Source organism: Megascapheus bottae, chromosome 7 (genome assembly GCF_031878675.1).
Source record: "Megascapheus bottae isolate mThoBot1 chromosome 7, mThoBot2.hap1, whole genome shotgun sequence".
NCBI classification, from domain to species: Eukaryota; Metazoa; Chordata; class Mammalia; order Rodentia; family Geomyidae; genus Megascapheus; species Megascapheus bottae.
Genome location: NC_143515.1, coordinates 82,303,537 through 82,322,354, shown reverse-complemented (window position 1 = coordinate 82,322,354; position 18,818 = coordinate 82,303,537). Strand labels below are relative to the sequence as shown.

At 45.6% G+C, this 18,818-nt stretch overlaps 1 protein-coding gene across 1 annotated transcript in view; it reads right to left on the bottom strand.

The window, feature by feature from the left end:
* The window catches only part of Eipr1 (EARP complex and GARP complex interacting protein 1), a 77,566-nt gene extending 60,218 nt beyond the window's left edge, over window positions 1-17,348 (bottom strand). The window contains exons 1-2 of the mRNA XM_090337523.1: window positions 17,247-17,348; window positions 13,158-13,241 (exon numbers count right to left, since the gene is read on the bottom strand). Coding sequence (XP_090193649.1) covers window positions 13,158-13,241; window positions 17,247-17,288 — 126 coding nt within the window. The 5' untranslated portion in view covers window positions 17,289-17,348. The remainder of the gene's footprint in view (window positions 1-13,157; window positions 13,242-17,246) is intronic.
* Window positions 17,349-18,818: the final 1,470 nt, after the last annotated feature.

Below are 18,818 nucleotides of genomic sequence, written 5' to 3'. Positions count from 1 at the left end.
GAAAGAAATCAAAGTCGATATCTGTAAATGGAAAGACCTTCCACGTTTATGTTTATGGATAGGTAAAAACTAATACTGTGAAACGGCCATACTACCAAAAACGATGTACAAATGTGCACAAATCCCAATGAAGTTCTTTACTAACACAGAAAACAGTCCAAAAACTTATACAGAGCAGCAAAAGGCCTCAAACAGTCAAAGCATTCCCAGGCAAAAAAAAAAAAAAAAAAAAAAAAAAGCAATGATGGTGGTATCACAATCCCTGACCACAAGTTCCAGTACAGAGCTACAGTAACAGTCTGGTGCAGGGCACGCTGGCTCACGCCTGTCATCCTAGCTACTCAGGAGGCTAAGATCTGAGGATCACGGTTCAAAGCCAGCCCAGGGACGAAAGCCCGTGAGACTTAACCACCAGAAAACCAGAAGTGACACTGTGGCTCAAGTGGTTGAGTGCTAGCCTTAAGCTGAAGAACTCAGGAACAGCACCCAAGCACAGAGTTCAAGCCCCACAACTAACCAACCCCAAAAAAACAACTTTGGCATTGAAAGAAAAAAAAAAAAATATATATATATATGACCCAAAGATCAATGAACAGACTAAAAGACATACAAATGAAACTATATACAGTCATCTGATATCTGATAAGGGAGCTAAAGACATATCAGAAAAAGGTAGCCTTTTCAGTAACTGGTACTGGAAAAACTGGGCATTCATATGAGTCCCTGTTTGTCACCATGCACCAACACCAACTCAAAGGAGATCAAAGACCTCAATATCAGATGTAAAACTTTTTTTAAATTACTGCAAGCAGGAGTAGGAGAAACACTATAACTTACAGGCAAAAGCAAAAACTTTTTTTAGTCCCAGAGGCACAGCAGATAAGAGAGAGATTATATGAAAATACAAAGTTTCTGCACAACAAAAGTCATTGTAAACTATAAAGATGACCAGCAAACTGAGAAGATCTTTATCAGCAGCATATCCAATAAAGGCCAATATCTAAAATATACAAGGATCTCAAGAAAATAACCCCTCCAAAAGCTAATAAACTAATGGCTAAATGGGCAAGGGAGCTAAGAAGAAACATCTCAGAAGAGGTGAGAATGGCAAACAAATTCATGAGGGGCTGGGAGTATGGCCTAGTGGTAGAGTGCTTGCCTAGCATGCATGAAGACCCAGGTTCAATTCCTCAGTACCATATTTATATACAAAAAGCCAGAAGTGGTGCTGTGGTTCAAGTGGTAAAAGTCTAACCTTGAGAAAGCTCAGGACTGGCAAAAGAAAAAAAAAGAAACACATGAGGAAATACTCAAAATCTATGGCCATAAAGGAAATGAAAATCAAAAGAACGCTGAGATTCCACCTTGTACCAGTTAAATTGCCCAACATTATGAATTTGAGCCACAATTATTGGCAGGGATGTGGAGAAAAAGGAACCACTGTGGACAGCAGTCTGAAGATTCTTCAACACTAAACAAACATCATCCTTACAATCCAGCCATACCATCACAAGCCAGGACACTGTGAAGATGCCTGCACATCCATGTTCTCTGCTGTACTAGTCACACTAACCAAGTTATAGCCCAGATGCCCTACAGTTGATGAATAGATCCAAAAATGTGATACTTATACACAATGCATTTTTACGTAGCCATTAAAAAGAACAGACCCATATCATTTGCAAAGAAAAGAATGAACCAAAAAAAAAAATGTTAAGTGAGGTAAGCCAAGCTCAGAGAGACAAATAGCGCGTGTTTGCTTTCATATGCAGAAGCTTGATCAAAAAAAAATACACTGGGAGCGGAGCACGCTGGCTCATGCCTGTAATCCTAGCTACTTAGGAGGCTGAGATCTGAGGATCTCAGCTCAAAGCCAGCCCAGTCACCAAGGTCCATGAGACTCTTATCTCCGATTAACCACTTGAAAACAGCCAAGTGGCACTGTAGCTCAGGGGATAGAGTGGCAGCCTTGGGCTCAAGAGCTCAGGGACAGTGCCCAGGCCCAGAGTCCAAGCCCAACCAAAAACAAAAACAACAAAACACTGGGAGATAATAAATTATACAGGACTCTAGACATGCACACACAGTGAGACCAGGGAAGGCTTATCTTAGGGGAGGAACACAAAGGAACAGTGATACACCCCTATGTGCTTCTGACCACATAAAACAATATTTATCGAAATCAATTCCAGGCTGGGTCAGGAGTTTGGCCTAGCGGTAGAGGGCTTGTCTAGCATGGACAAAGAGCCAGATTTGATTCCTTGGTACCACACACACAGAAAAGCTACAAGTGCTGAGGCTCAAGTGGTAGAGCTCCAGCCTTGAGAAAGCCCAAAGACAGTGCTCAGGCCCTGAGTTCAAGGCCCAGGACTGGCCAAAAAAAAACCTCCCGGAAATGGAAAGGAGATTCTGTAGTTCGTTTTTAATTTTGTTTTTTTCCTTTATTTGTCCTTGGGACAGTAAAATGGGCACAGAAATGGAGAGAAAAAGGCTGAACAAATGCAGCAATGGTACTCTCTAGAGAGGATGTTGGAAATGAACTGTACAACATATAGTGGGAACAGGAAGGAGTGAGGAAAGGGGAGACCCTATCCAAAAAGAAATGCATGTTCTACCTGACCTGTATAACTTATAACCCCCTGTACATCAACAAATTTTAAAAAAAAATTAAGTGCAAGTCAAAAGTGACTAAGACGGAAAAGCATTGAATTTTAATACAACTTATCTGCTTGACCTATACTCATTTATTATGCAGTCCTTGTATGAGGGAGGCTTCAATGTAACATTTCTACACTGGTAAATAATGTATCCAAATCCACCTCATCCCATCACTCTAACTTACTCTTCTCTCCCTTTTAAAACAATTTTGACAGGTTTCACTGTTCTATTTTCATACATGCAAACCAATGACTTGGACCATATTCATCTTCATTCTCCCTCTTTCTTGGCCCTCCCCTCCCAATGCTACCTTATCCTCACAAGAGGTTGTTTTACTTTCCCATCTGCTTCCTTTCCCTTTCTTGGGTCAGGATCAACTGCACCAAGTAGTCTCACATTAGAAGTGACTAAGATGATAAAAGACTGTTTTAATACATTTTAATTTCCTTTCGAAAATGAGGCAAACATATGCCAAAGCTTAAATTCATTTATATGACAATGTGTTTAAGCTTAAGTTACTACATGAAAAGATTAAATATAATATCTATATATTTTTCTGGATAATTTTTACAGATATCAATGATTTCCAGAATTACTTTCTTATCAATACTCAAGCCAAAGAGAAAGTATAATTCTTCTAGAAATAAAATTATACTAAGAAAATAATCATGGGCCAGGCTCATGGCTTACCTCTCAAATCCTAGCTACATGGAAGGATAGGCCCAAGGATTGTGGTTCAAAGCTAGCTGACAAACAAATCCAAGAGACCATTATTTGAATTTTTTTTCCTTTTTCCATTTTTTAATTTTTGATTATTCTGTCTTCTCCAACTTATATATGCTACATTCAAGTGCTTATCTCTGGAAGGACAGGATGGGGGGAGATACAGAACTTGAGGAAAAAGGGTTTACAACAGTAGAGCTCAATGGACACTGATGAAAGTTAACTCTACAACTTGTGGGTAGAGATGGGAGCGAGGGACTGGGAAAATAAAGAAGAAAAGACACTGTACAAAAGGAAATGTACTCATTACCTGACTCCTGTAACTGTAACCCCCTGTACAACATCTCTATAATAACAATAAATTAATTTTTCAAAGACTTGTATTTTTTTTTTTTTGCCAGTCCTGGGCTTCAGCTCAGGGTCTGAGCACTGTCCTTAGACTTTCTCAAGGCTACAGCTCTACTACTTGAGCCTCAGCACCACTTCCGGATTTTCCTATGTATGTGGTAGCAAGGAATAGAACTCAGGTCTACATGCATGCTAGGCCAAACTCCCGGCCACATTGTATTTAAATTTTTTTTTTTTAAATCTCGGATTACAGTATTAGCTCAGAGAGAGAGAGAGACAGACAGACAGAGAGATTATCTACAATAAATGAGCAAACAAGCTGGAATTGGAAGTTTGGCTCAAGTGATAGAGCACCAGTCTTGAACAAAAAAGCTAAGGGACAGTAACCAGGCTCTGAGTTCAAGCCTCAGTACTGGAACCAAAACATAAAAAAGGAAAAAGGAGAGAAAATAACCATGGATCTGCAAAAATTTATATCCAAGAAGCTAGGCTTCCATAATGAAAGGTGGAAGTCACCTCAGAGTCTGCAAGTGGTGAGGTAGCTGAGAGTACTTACTGCAATAATCCAGTGCTACAAAGCTGCTCACTAACGCACTGCCCATAACTCAGAGGAAGAGGAAAGCACAAAAAGGAACTGCACAGATGAACTTCCACTTTCTGTCTAAAAGGCATTTATGCCCATCAAGAGATTCAGAAGCTGAGTCCTGAGCTTTATTTGTACTTTTTAACATTTTGTAATAGGTGTTACTTTTGCAATCATAACAATCATCAAGGGCTACTTTACAGTGTCTCCTTGAAAACCAAAGATGCAGGCATACAGTAGGGCTACAAGGCCCTAGGTGTCACCAGGGGCTACTTCCCCCCAAGTAGCTCTCACCAGGCAGTACTTGAGGAGGAGGAGCCTGTGGAGGGCCCGCCCTCCAGAAGGGGAGGAGCTCAAGGGGAGGAGTCTATGGAGGACCCGCCCTGGTCAGGAGTTGCTCTGCACACATCTTAATCACTATGAGCTCAAACCCAGCCACAGGCTGAGAGCTGGGACCGGCAACTCCAGGCCTGCACAGCTCCCACAACTACAGCAATGCCTGGGCTAGCACAGATGGGTCACCCCATGTTTTGCTGGGAGACCCTCCAGCTGTCATGAGTGCAGTGCTTCCTGCACTCCTGGTGACAGCTGCTAGCTCACAATGCACACACCGAAGCAGAGAGCCAGGACACCCTCAGTTTCACAGCAGGTCCAGTGCCTCAATTCACCTCCATACCCAAGGACACTGTACCTCAAACACTTTCCTCTGTGACCAGTCACCATGCCATACGTGTTTAAAATGTCTAATGTTTAAATATGAAGAAAGGAGCTAGGAATATGATTTAGTAGTAGAGTGCCTGCTTGTCTACGATGCACGAAGCCCTGGGTTTGATTCCTTAGCACCATATAAACAGAAAAGGCCAGAAGTGGCACTGGGGCTCAAGTTGTAGAGGACTAGCCTTGAGCAAAAAGAAAGCTCAGGGGCAGTGCTCAGGCCCTGAGTTCAAGCCCTAGGACGCAAAAATAAATAAATATGAAGCAACAGTGAAGTGATGAGTGATTACAGGGGAAACTATTGGGGCTTATAATAGATATACATGCACACACCCTATGACCCAGCAATTCCATGACTGCTAGATGACACCAGAAACACTGAACATGAAGGAAGATGGGTGTCACAGCAGACTTCCTCAGGACAGTGCAGACGGTGAAGTCAGATGTCCTCCAAGAACAGGAGGGCAGGAAGATGGCAGCCACCCACAAACTGGAAGAGTAACACAGACAGACCAAGTAGAAGCCATGGTGAGGACAGGCCTATCAGGCCATTCCCAGGCTGTCCCCTGGTGTGGCCCCTCCACTATGGAACGATAATATTACCATCAAGAATGAACTCAAAGTGCATCTTACGAGTAGTATGTACCTTTAAGAAGTATGATTATAAATACCAAAAATGATATGAGAATAAAAAGCAGGCATAAAAATGTGGGAAATTATATAAAACATCACATGTGAACATGGACTAAAAGGCAATATTCAAAATCAGAAATAATTTTCATGTTGTTGGAGGATTTTTTTCTTTCAGTATTTGACAAATTTGCCATTATCAGAAATCCATTAACATGAAAAAAGAACACATTTAACTGTGCTGTTTGCCACATCTCTGAAACACACTCAGAGGCAGGAATGCCTGGGGGCGGGGGGGGGGGGCGCTGCAGTATCTGCTAACTCTTGCCCACCACATCTGAGGGCCTGCAGGTCCCACACTCCCCGCCCACAGCTTCCTTGCTCCCCACAGCCCAGGTCTCCTCTTCCCGAGGTAGACCATGCTTCACATCACCTCCCCGCTGCTCCTGTGAAGCACCTGCTTTCCAATCCCGCTGGATGATGTGGTCCCGCCCTGCTTCACCTACCAAACCCAGGGGCAGGCAGGTTACCAGACGTGGGACGCACCAAGGTCCACACTGGTCCTAACCCACGCCTCCTAAACTGGACGGGCCTTACAACTTTCCTGCATGCCCTCCCTTACAGTGGAATCCCTGTCACGCGTCTTCATGAAATGTCCAACAGAGCTATGTTCAAAAGGGATGGTGAGGGCTGAGCACCAGCGGAACACACGAACAGCCCTGACGGGACTGAGAGAAACAGTCCAGAGAGCCCATCTCAGCCAAAAGCCGGTGCAATGTGAGCACCCGCCACACCACTTACAGACTGGGAGGCTGAGACCAGCCTGGACAAGAGAGAAAAATGTGCAATTCCATCTCAGAAATCCAGCACAGTGGTACACAACTATCACCCCAGTTACAGTGGCAAGAATAAACAAGAAGATCAGCGTAAGTGGTGCTATGGCTCAAGTGGCAGAGCCCTAGCCTTGAGGAAAAAGCTCAAGGACCATGCTCAGGTCCTGAGTTCAAGCTCCAGGACTGGGGGAAAAAATTTTTTTTAACTTCTTTTGAAGCCAGGCACAGCAGCTCACACCTATAATCCTAGCTACTCAGGAGGCTAAGATGAGAAGATCTAGGTTCAAAGCCAGCTGGGCACAAAAGAACCTGAGACTCTTATCTCCAATTAACCTCTAGAAAACAAGAAGTGAGGCTTGGTTCAAGGGTAGGCAGTAGCCTTGAGCTGAAGAGTTCACGCCCAGAGTTAATCCCCAAGACAGCCCAGGACCCACCAAAAAAAAAAAAAAAAAAAAAAAAAAAGATCAGGATGGGCGATGGCTCACGCCTGTAATCCGCCTGTAATCCTCACTACTCAGGAGGCTAAGATGAGAGGATCTTGGTTCAAAGCCAGCCCAGGCACTAACTGGAGACTCTAATTAACCACTAAAAAACCACCGTGGCTCAAGGAGTAGGGTGGTAGCCTTGAGCTGAAGAGTTCAGGGATAGCACCCAGGCCCAGAGTTCAAGGCCCACAACTGACCAAAAAATAAAAATAAAATAAGATCAACATCTGGGCTGACCGAGGACCAGACTATAAGCACAGGGACCCAAACCAGACTGAAAGTATAGGACCCAAGACCAGGCTGTTCCAGTCAAGCACTAGTAGTGCCCATAATCCTAGAAACTCAGGAGACTAAGATTTGAGGATCATGGTTCAAAACCAGCCTGGGCAGGAAAGTCCATGAGACACTTAACTCCAATTAGCCTGCAAAAGGCTGGAAGTAGAGCTGTGATTCAAGTGGAAGAGGACCAGCTTTGAGCAAAAAGCTAAGGCAGAGCACTCAGGCCAAGTCCTACTACCCCTCCCCACACATAGATACAAAAGACTAAGCTGAGAGCATGAGAGCTCAATACCCCACAATCAGACTGTGAGCATGGAACCCAGAACCACACTGCAAACACAAGGAACTAGGTAGGTACAGCAATGATTTATAAACAAACCCCTAGAATTGAAAAGGGGAAATAAATATGAATGAAATTGGCTCCCCCCAGGCCGGATCCTCCAGGCCTGGGCCACGGTCCTCAGGCCAGAATGCACAGCTCCAGCTGGAAGGTGTGGCACCCCAGCAGGTGTGGCATTCCCTGCCACAACAGATCGGTGATGACAAAGGCCCCCGTGCCAAGCCTGGAAAGCCCAAGGTTGTCTTTCAGCAAAGGGTTTCTATAATCCCAGCTAAAGTCAGTAACCCTGCATTTCAGCACAGCTCTGCTGCAATCTGACACACAGTATAATGTAAGCCAAGACACCTGACTTCCAGAATCCTGGCTGTTTTACCCTGGGTAAAACACTAGATGTTTCTGGGCTCTATATAAGCCTTTGGGAAAAATAATTTTCCAACTGACCATAGATACAAGTCCTTTAGGCATGAATTTAAATAAAATTATAATTAAATACGCCTTCCTCTCTTAATACTTAGCAGCCTGTAGTTTGAGATCATTCTCCTATCCATAGTAATATACTATCTACTTGAGCCTCAAGTCCCAAGATATAAAACCCAAAGCAGGACTGGGAGTGTGGCCTAGTGGTGGAGTGCATGCCTAGCATGCACGAAGACCCGGGTTCAATTCCTCAGGACCACATACATAGAAAAAGCCCGAAGTGGTGCTGTGGGTTAAGTGGTAGAGCTCTAGCCTTGAGAAAGCACAAGGACAGGACTCAGTCCCTGAGTTCAAGCCCCAGGACTGGCAAAAAAAAAAAAAAGCAGGGGCTGGGAGTTTGGCCTAGCGGTAGAGTGCTTTTGCCTAGAATGCACGAAGACCTGGGTTCAATTCCTCGGTACCACATTCAAGAAAAAGCTGTAAGTGAAGCTGAGACTCAAGTGGTAGAGCTCTAGCCTTGAGAAAGTCCAAGGACAGTGTGCAGGCCCTGAGCTCAAGCCTAGGACGGGGAGGAGGGGGGGGGAAGCAGCATTCCTGCTGCACGTTAGGTCTTCTGGGGGATAAATGAAAAGTCTTTCCATCTTAGGACCTCCTGGGCCCAGCAGTGGTGCCTCTGGAACAGGAAGACAAAAGGTCCTTTGCATTAAATGGCCAAGGTCTAGGGTGACAGCTAGAACCCAGCCAGGCCTCCTTCCTGATAGCAATAAAGAATGGACAGTATTACATGTCCACGCTAGTACTATCAGGTTGAACCATGACTCAAGGAGAACCCTAGCTTGTTGTGGAGGAAAGAGATTTAGACAGACATTCCTCAGCCCCTCCTGAAGGGTGAGACCATGCTGGAGACTCAAGTATGCACCATTCCCTCTCTTCTACTCTCCTTCCTTTGACCTCTTGCCATGTAAATAAGACCTTTTGACTTTGCGTGTTCTTCATTTGTGGGGGTCGTCTCTAAAATCAGACACTGGTGGTGGCTTGTGCCTACAACCCTACCTGTAGTATTTTGTAAGTAAGAAGAAAGTCTTATGTGTCTTTAAGCTTTAAGAACATCTGGGCTCATCAATTATTCCTGCCCATCTCCAGCCAGCAGTGTCAGCTCATCAAGTGTCAGCTCTTCAGGAGCAGCACCCAGCTGCCACATGCTGCCCTTTTACCAGGAAAACAAGCCCTGTCTCCTCTTCTAAACTCTTGTGACTGAGCCACTGCTGCATTCATTTCTCTTTGTATATTAACTGTTAATTGAACCTTTAGGCATGAGTTGCATACATTTAAGGGATATAATAAAGCACTTCACTGTCCTTTAAATACTAAAGCTACTAGGAAACCGAATGATATCAGAAGTCTTGTTTTATTTTGTTTGTGCCAGCTTGGGACTTGCATTCCAGACCAAGGCACTGTCCCTAAGCTTTCTTGCTCAAAGCTAGTTCTCTACCATTAGAGCCACAGATGCACTTCCAGGATATTCCCTGCCCCGGCCCCCCAACACACACACACACACACACACACACGCACACACCCGCCCCCCCCAACACACACACACACACACCCTCCCTCTGTCGATTAATCAGGCTGGCTTTGAACCACAGCCCACAGATATCAGCCTCCTAAGGAGCTAATTAGACCCTGCTTTGTTTCACACAAGGCTGAAGAAAAACTGGGGTACTCTGCCATTACCAAGCAGCTGACAGAGCCAGCACTACACAACCTACTCAACTATTGTGCATCACCTCACTTGGTTTTAACTTATGAGCTCCTGTGAGCATTTACTTTTACACAGACAAGGTCACTCAAAACAATCTACTCTATTATTCTTTTTCCATTCTTTAGAACTTTTACTTTGTGTAAGAGAAGAATTTCAAGTGCTTTACACTGATTAAAATAATAGTAATGAGGCCTGGAGTTTGGCGTAGTGGTAGAGTGCTTGCCTAGCATGTAGGAAGACCCAGGTTCAATTCTTCCATACCACATACATAGAAAAGCCACAAGTGGTGCCGTGGCTCAAGGGTAGAGCGCTAGCCTTGAGGAAAGCCCAAGGACAGTGCTCAGGCCCTGAGCTCAAGCCCAGGACTGGCCAAAAAATAAATTAAATAAATAAATAAAATAGTAAGTGTGAGGCCCTCAGTTCAATTCCAATACCACAAATTTTAAAAATAACAAATTCTTCCTTATATTCAATAACATTTTTTTTATGATGCTATGCCAAAAACACAATAGAAAAAAAAAAAAAAAGCAAGTGGTAGACCCGCAGACCTTAGGCAGAATTAAAAAACAAGAACAGGACCTTTGACGATTAGGGAAAATTCAGTAGAGCATACTAAATTCTACCTCCCTTCCAGACAACAATTGCTGGCAAACCAATCATATGACAAGTCAGGTGGCCAAGTTCACACTGACAGGAAATCTTTTGCACATAGATGGTCCCACGTGGCCATCACTGGGCCTGCTGCATTCCTGGCCCTCTTCAGCTCTGGGCAGTTCTCAAGTTACAGGCTTTTGTCACAGTGGACCCTTCTCTCTGAGGCAGCCACTGGTAAGCATTTTTATAAAAGGATGTTTACCGTAGTTTTCTTTTCTAGGGAAAGTAACACACAAACACACACATACATGCCCACACATTCAAAAATACATACAGCAATTCAACATTTAGTCCTTATTTCTTCTAGTCTTTGGGGTGAGCTGAAATTCAGTTTTGTACTTTGATTTTTTACTTTTTTTTTTTTTTTGCCAGTTTTAGGAACTGAACTCAGGGCCTGGGCACTGTCCTTGAGCCACAGCACCACTTCTGGCCTTTCTCTGTATGTGGTACTGAAGAATCGAACCCAGGGGCTTTGTGCATGCTAGCAAGCCCTCTGCCACTAGGCCATGCTCCAAGCCCTATGTATATAATTTTAACATCGACAATGAACTGCTTAACAAGTCTTAATTGCTGGTGTTCACTCTGACTTTTTTTTTTATTGAGGCAGGGGCTCAAGATAGAGGTCAGGGAAGCCTCAAACCAGCAATCCTTTTGAATGCTGGTATTACAGGTTTGGTAACTTCCAATGAGCAAGGAAAGTGAGTGCTAGCCACAGAGAATGGCCAGGAGGAGGAGGAGGAGGAGGAGGAGTGTACCACTGGGGATGGTACTTCACACTGTCCACCTGACACATGTACATGGTGCCATTCAGGGTGCCTCTAAATTTCTAGGATGATAAATTCCTTTATAGTTACTTTTTGGGCATAAAGCCTTTTCTAGTATTTAAATGCAGAAATTACAGGATAAATAAAACAAGTGTTTACTTAGAAAGATCTATTTAGAAAGGGGTGAAATTGACCAAGATGCACTAGATCATAAATTGACATGTTCAATTGAAGTTCCTTTATACAGCTACTTAAATAAAAATATTTTAATATTATTATAAAATAAACTGGCATGATCAATAGAAACCTTCTGTACAATTATTTAATAACAAGCTGGGAATGCTGCTTAATAGTAGAGTGCTTGCCTACCATGCATGAAGCCCTGGGTTCAATTTCTCAGTACCACATAAACAGAAGTGTCACTGTGGCTCAAGTGTAGAGTGATAGCTTGAACAAAAGAAGCTCAGGGGGCCAGGAGAGTAGCCTAGTGGTAAAGTGCTTGCCTAACATGCACAAAGACCAGGGTTCAATTCCTCAGTACCACATACACAGAAAAAGCTGGAAGTGTTACTGTGGCTCAAGTGGCAAGGTACAAGGATAGTGCCCAGGCCCTGAATCTAAGCCCCAAGCCCGGGAGAAAAACTAATAATAAAAATTTAAAAAACTCAAAAACAGAAAAAAAGAAAAAGCCTGGCACAGTGGCTCACACCTGTAATCCTATCTACTCAGAAGGCTGAGATCTAAGGATCATGGTTCAAAGCTAGCCCAGGCACTAAAGAACAAAGAACGTTGGGACTCTTATCTCCAATTAATCTCTAGAAAATGTGAAGTGGGGCTGTGGCTCAAGGCGTAAGGCGGTAGCCTTGGGCTGAAGAGCTCAGGAACAACTCCCAAGCCAGAGTTCAAGTCCCACAATTGACAAAAACAAAACATAAAAACTACCTAAATATGTAAAACATTGAGTTGCCAAAATGTGAGAGTGACAGCTTCACTTTGCCTTATCCAGCACAAAAACACCTTGACAACGTTAATACCATTTTCCAGTGTAGCAACAGCACCTAGAACCAGCCTTCCACCATTTTTACATGACTTTATGTACATCTTACTGGGGTGAAGGTAAGACCATAATTGGTGTCTTTGTGAGGTGCATCTGGTAGATGATTTTACTCCCCTTCTAGCAGAAAGATTGAGTTCTGCCTTATTCCCCAGGGTCAAGCAGAGCAGCAGGTGCATGCTCCCGTGCTTGTCTGCAGGCAGGCCATTCTGACGTTGGTCCCATTCCCGAGGTGGAGCATTCCACTGTGCGCCTGGCCAGGGACATTGCCCAGGGCCTTCCTTATGAAGCCCTAGATAAGCCAAATCCAGTCCCAAGCTCCAGTCCCTCAGAAAGCTGTATGCCTCTCTCTGCTCCTCAATAACAGTCTGCACCTGTTGATGATCCAGTTCAGCCTATTCCTTCCTTTCCTTTCTCCTTCATTTTCCTTACAGTGGCACTGAGGAAAACAAAATACCCAGCAAGACTCACCCACCTGTTCAGGTCCCTCAGCAACAACTGAACCCGGAGTTCTCAAGTCCCTGCTACACTGTCCAGAGCAACAACTGTGTTAGATTCTGTCTGCCCACCTCCATCCACAGCCATGACAAGCTGCTCTATGGTTCATGGATGTCACCTGGCCCAGCCAGACAGTGCTAGGAGCCACTAGACACACCACCCTACCTCAACAGTGTCTCTACTACTTAAAAGGAAATCGTACATGACCACAAAAGCAAAACAAAGCCACTAAACAATTACAATTAAAGCATCATACACCACTGCATACAAGTATTGACTTGGAAACATATAAACCCAATGAAAGTTTATGTTGTTTTGTGTGATATTAAACTTTCTCTCAAGAGCAAACAAGTTGGTTATGAAACAAAGTATAAGCTTAGTAATTAACATGTATATGTCTGTCAGAAATAGTTACCTGATTGTCATATTTAAGAGACTGTGTTCCAACCAAAAATCGAATGGCATCTGTTTCTGCAGTTTGAGGTGTTAGAGCACGAGCCTATAGGAGAGAAGAAAAAAATGAATGGAAACTGAAAAGGCAGTTTATCACCTCTAATGCAGATGAAAGATAAAGTAGTAATATCTGGAAAAAAATTGCACACTTCTAACACAATTCCATTCTAAATCTGCATTGGTTAAGTAAATAGGCACAAAAGAAAGGGGGGAGGGAACTACTTACATAGAATAGTTAAAACTTTAATAAAATCATTATTTCAGCAGCAACAGATTTGCTAAATTATTCTACAAGAAAACAATACAACAGAAAATGCTTCCAGCCATAGTAACACAGGTAGTTTAAACCAACTTTCTGCAGAAAACTAGAAAGTTAAACATAACTGAGAAGCTACATAAAATACTTTTGCTTAATCTTATGGCCTCAGCACCTGAAGAGAAAGCAAGCCTGGGAAGTCCAGAATGTTACTGCTTCCCACCCAGAGGAATGTGTCAGCCTGGAAAGTGTAGTTGCAAGACTGAAGCTGAGGAGACCAAGGGTAGACTAGGAGAAAATAAAGCCAGGAGCAAGGAAAGTTTGGGGGCTGAAAATGAACACTAGAGGTAGAGCAGCTGCACTTCTTCAGTTTTTTGATCTAACAGAGCTGAGGACAGAGCTCCTGAGCCAGGAGCTATTGCCAAACTATAAGTCTTCTGCAGGACGACAACATCCAAAGCTTCTAAAATTTATCACAGACAATACCTAACTTTAAATTAAAAAAAAAAAAAAAAAAACAGCTGGTCACACAATAAGACAAAAATATATGGACAAACTTCAAAAGGAGCGGGTGCTGGTGGCTCACACATGTAATCCTAGCTACTGAGGAGGCTGAGATCCAAGGATCCCAGTTCAAAGCCAGCCTGGGCAAGATTTAACCACCAAGAAGCCAGAAGTGGATATGTGGCAGAGTACCAGCCGTGAGTGAAAAGGCTAAGTAACAAGGCCTCGTTCATACACCAGTACTGATACAGAAATTGGTAAGAATGAACAAATTAAAAACAAAACAAAATCTGGAGTCGTCCCAATAAGTTAGAGACAGACAATACATCACACACATACACTAACTCCATCCCTTCACAGCTGGTGTGTGTGTGCATGCGTGTATGCGTGCAGGTCCTGAGGGCTTAAACTCAGGGTCTGGGCACTGTCCCTGTGCCTTTTTTGCTAAAGGCTAGAGCTTTACTACTTGAGCCACAGCTCCACTTCCATTTTTTTTGGTGATTAGTTGTAAATAAGAATCTCAGGGACGTTCTAAACTGGCTTGGCTTTGAATTGCTATCCACAGATCTCAACTTACTGAGCAGCTAGGATTAGAGGCACAAGACACCACCAATGCCTGATTCCTTCCTATCTGGTTTAAATACAACTCCCACAAATGTAGATGAACACACAGTGTCTGAAGATTTCATTTATATAGCAAGAGCACAAAGGAAGGAGGTCAGAAGCACTAAACTGGGTGATCCCCACTAGACACCGAGCAGCTCAGACAAGGGGAAAAGGTCTTCTGATTCTCAATGCAGAATCCTCCAGATTCCTAGGATACCATGGTTTGTGCTGGAGAGGTCCCTGGATGAGATGGAAACTCCTGCCCTGCCTGTCCCACATTTCTCTCCCTTCTGCTCCCCAAAGCACCACCAATAACACATGGGAAGAAAGGGGCTGGGAGCATGGCCTAGTGGAAGAATGCTTGCCTGGCATGCATGAAGCCCTGGGTTCAATTCCTCAAAACCACATACACAGAAAAAGCAGGAAGTGGTGCTGTGGCTCAAGTGGTAGACTGCTAGCCTTGAGAAAGCCCAAGGACAGTGCTCAGGCTCTGCGCTCAAGCCTCATGACTGGCAAAAAGAGAAAAAAAAAAATTAAAAGAAAAAACATATGGGAAGAAAAAACAAAGGAAAGTAAAAACTCAAAGCTACAGAAAAATTAAAAGTTCATACAAAAAAAAAAAAACATACTGCCAACCAACTGGGAAAAGATATTTATCAATAATACATCAGACAAATGCTTAATACTCAGTATCTACAGGGAACTCAAGAAACTAATCCCCTCTAAACCCAACAAACCAATCACTAAGCCCAGGACTGGCAGAAAAGCATATAAGAAAATGCTCATCATCCATGGTCATAAAGGAAATGCAAATAAAAACAACCCCAATAAGAATGGCCAAGATTTTGGCAGGGTTGTGGAGAAAAAGGAACCTTCTATCCTAACTCCAGTGTGACCCAGTGTGACTCCAGTGTGACCCAGAGTTCAGTGCTCAATAACTACTACTACTTAAGACATTCGTTTTTGTGATGTGAACACAGTCACCTTTCAAATCTTTTCTTCCTGCCAGTCCTAGGGCTTGAACTCAGGGCCTGAGCATTGTCCTCCGGCTTTCTCAAGGCTAGCACTCTAACACTGCAGCCACAGCACCATTTCCAGCTTTTTCTATGTATGTGGTACTGAGGAATCAAACCCAGGGTCTTCACGCACACTAGGCAAGCACTCTACCACTAAGCCAAACTCCTGGTCCCACCTTTCAAACCTTTCAGCACAGCTTATCTTCATGACATTCAACTACTGCCTCTTATGGAATTTATTTGTAAAAGCTTTTGTCTCATGGGACATGGATGGTCCCTGTAATCCCAACACCTTAGAGCTTGAGGCACAAGGACTGCAAGGTGGTATCCTTTTCCCCCAAAAGAGAAAAAAAAGTCTTCCTGCAATAACTAAAACATTCACTGAGCACTTAAAATATATAGCCACTGGTTGAATTAAATCTATTAACACATTCAATGCTCATACTTTCTCACCTATGGGCAGAGAAACAAGACACAAGAGCACAGCTCTGAGTGCCAGATCCAGGATTTAAAGCTCAGCATAACAGTACAAGGGGCACTGTTAATTACTAAAAGTAATTAACAGTGATGCCTTTCTCATTGTAAGCTGCGTGAAAGTGATCATCCCTTACACCTTTAGCTCTTTGGTGGCACATAATTATGTACAGAGTACTACATATGGCAATGTAATGTTCTTATTTCTCTGAACTTGTCCCTTAGTGCCTTATGCATAACAAGTTCTACTTGAACAGATGACAACCAATATAAGGGCTGGACAAGCTCCAATGACCCACCCCTCCATCTCACCTGCCACCTCCTTCTTTAACACACAGCTTTCTTACTGTATTTCTACATGGCCACGGCATTGGATTCGTCCCATTTGTAATCACGTGTACTGCTCCTCCTATGAGACATCATGCGAACACACATTGGAAAAGCCAGGATGGAAGAGACAATGTGTAGGGAAAACGAGTGAAACAAAGTCCAAGACCTAAGCAACTGCGCTCTGCACGTGTTCACTTCTAAGCTTCGGCAATGTGTCAAAGTTATGTCGAATGGTGGCATTAGCGGAACACAGAAAGGAGACCAGAAGGTTCTGCGGATCCCTGTCATTCTTCTGTGCATTTAGAACTTTTGGGGAAGGGATGGGGGAGGCGGTGCGCCGGTCCCGGGGCTTGAACTCAGGGCCTGAGCTTTCTTGCTCATTTCACCCACACCTACACTTCCTGCTTTATTACCGGTTTTCTTTGTTCCTGGTTAATTGCAGACGAGAGGCTCACGGACGGCGACTCTCAGATCTCAGCCTCCTGAGTAGCTGGGGGAACTGGCGTGGGCCCAGCTGAAACTTTTTCCCTCTTTTTCGGTTTTACATGATGCAGCTGCTGCTTCATGAGCGTTATGAGGAAACCGGGAAGCGAGCCGGCCCCGGGAGCGGCCCCGGGGCCCGCAGCGCCGAGGCTGGGCTGGGAGGGGCGGGTCGAGGCGCCCACCCTCCACCGTCCAGGTGGGTTCCGGCCTCGCGGGGCCCCCGCACGCGTCCCACCCCGGAGTCGCCGACGACTCCGCTGACACGAGGACCAGGAGGCCGGAGCGCTCGCGGGGTCGTGGGGTGCGAGCTGCCCCGGGACCCCGAGTCTCCGTCAGCGAGGGCCGCGCGGGCCCAGGGCCTGCAGCCCTCCGAGAGGCGCACCTGGAACTCCAGCCCGTAGATCACCGGCGCGTCGTCCTCCATGCTGCGGGAGGCAGCCGGTCCCTCCGCCCGCGCGCCCGAGCCCCGAGGACAGCCCCCGCGTCCCGCCCGGCCCCCGCCTCGCCGGCTCCCCGCAGCCCGGCCGGGACGAGCGGCTCCTCCGCGGCGCTCTCGGGCCGCGCCGGCGCCCGACCGGCCCGCTTCCGGGTTCCCCGTGACGTCATCCGTACGCTCCCTGCGGTGGCCAATGAACACGGAGCTCTGCCTCGCGCATGCCCAGAGAGCTTCCATCCGGGCTCTGGGCAGCCGGGCCTTGCGGAGGCGGGAGGCTGGGCCCGGAGGACGCCGGCGCTGGAGAGAGATTGACCGCTCCGCAGCCCAGGGAGGCCTTCGCTGCCGCCCGAGGCAGGCCTGCGTGGCCGCCGCCGGGGGTCAGGGAGCCACGGACCGGGCACCTCCTCCGCCAGGGCTCCACGCCGGGCGCTGTCCCGTGCACGACAGCACGGAGCCCAGTCCCGCATGGCTCGATGGCTGTACTGGGAAGAGTGTCACGCGTGGACGCCTGCAGGCCCGGCCGGTCGAGACGAGCCCGCCTCGGGTCTGAGGACGAGGCTCCGAGCTGCCGTGCTAGTGGGAAAAGGGAACGCCCTGCGCCCGCGCGGAGTCATTGGGCGCTGCCTGCGGCTCTGGACCCACACACTTCTCTTCCGTGGCTGTGCCTAGTTCACATTTCCCTGTGCCCCGAGTCTTTGCATCCCACACATCTGGGTCTGGTTTTGCGTAAGTTGTACTCTGAACAGCACGAGAGCATAAAAGTAAGGCTCAGAGAATCCTAGCACTCAAATGAGGATCTTTAGAAAGCAGATACATAGATGAGTCCATTCAGTCTGCCACAATTACATAAGAAATCAAGAGAGCAGGGGCCGGTCGTTTGGCCTAGTGGTAGAGTGCTTCCCTAGCATGGACGACATGCTGGGTTCAATTCCTCTGTACTGCTCGCATACACTGAAAAAAGCCAGAAGCGGTGCTGTGGCTCAAGTGGTAGAGCGCCGGCCTTGAGGAAAGCCCAAGGATGGTGCCAGGCCCTGAGTTCAGCCCCGGGACTGGCAAAAAAAAAAAAAAAAGAAAGCAGAGGCCCAGATATGAGGGTCCTATCCAATCCCCTTCAACACCATTGTTGTGCCAAGATTGTCCCATGTTCTGGGAATGACCCCCTCCGCCCCCCTTGCTCAGGGCCCATGTACTAGGAATTAAAAGCACATGCTAGCTCAGACTTGATGCTCAGTGGTTAGACACCTGAGCTCTGATTAATCTTAAAGCGACCAGTGGTTTGAGTTACCAAACAGCCAATCAGGTGATTTTAACTATGGAATTCCCCTATAAAAGTTGTGTAAAATCCTTGCTCAGGGCCTCTTAGCGTTGCCGGCTACGGGTACGGGAGGTCCGAGTCTAGACTCCTAATAAACGACCCTGGCTTTTTAGTTTTGACTGTGGCCTCTGGTGGTCTTTTCGGGGTTCTAGGAATTCGGGTACAACACCATTAGCTGGTGGAACACCCACAAAAGAAAGGCC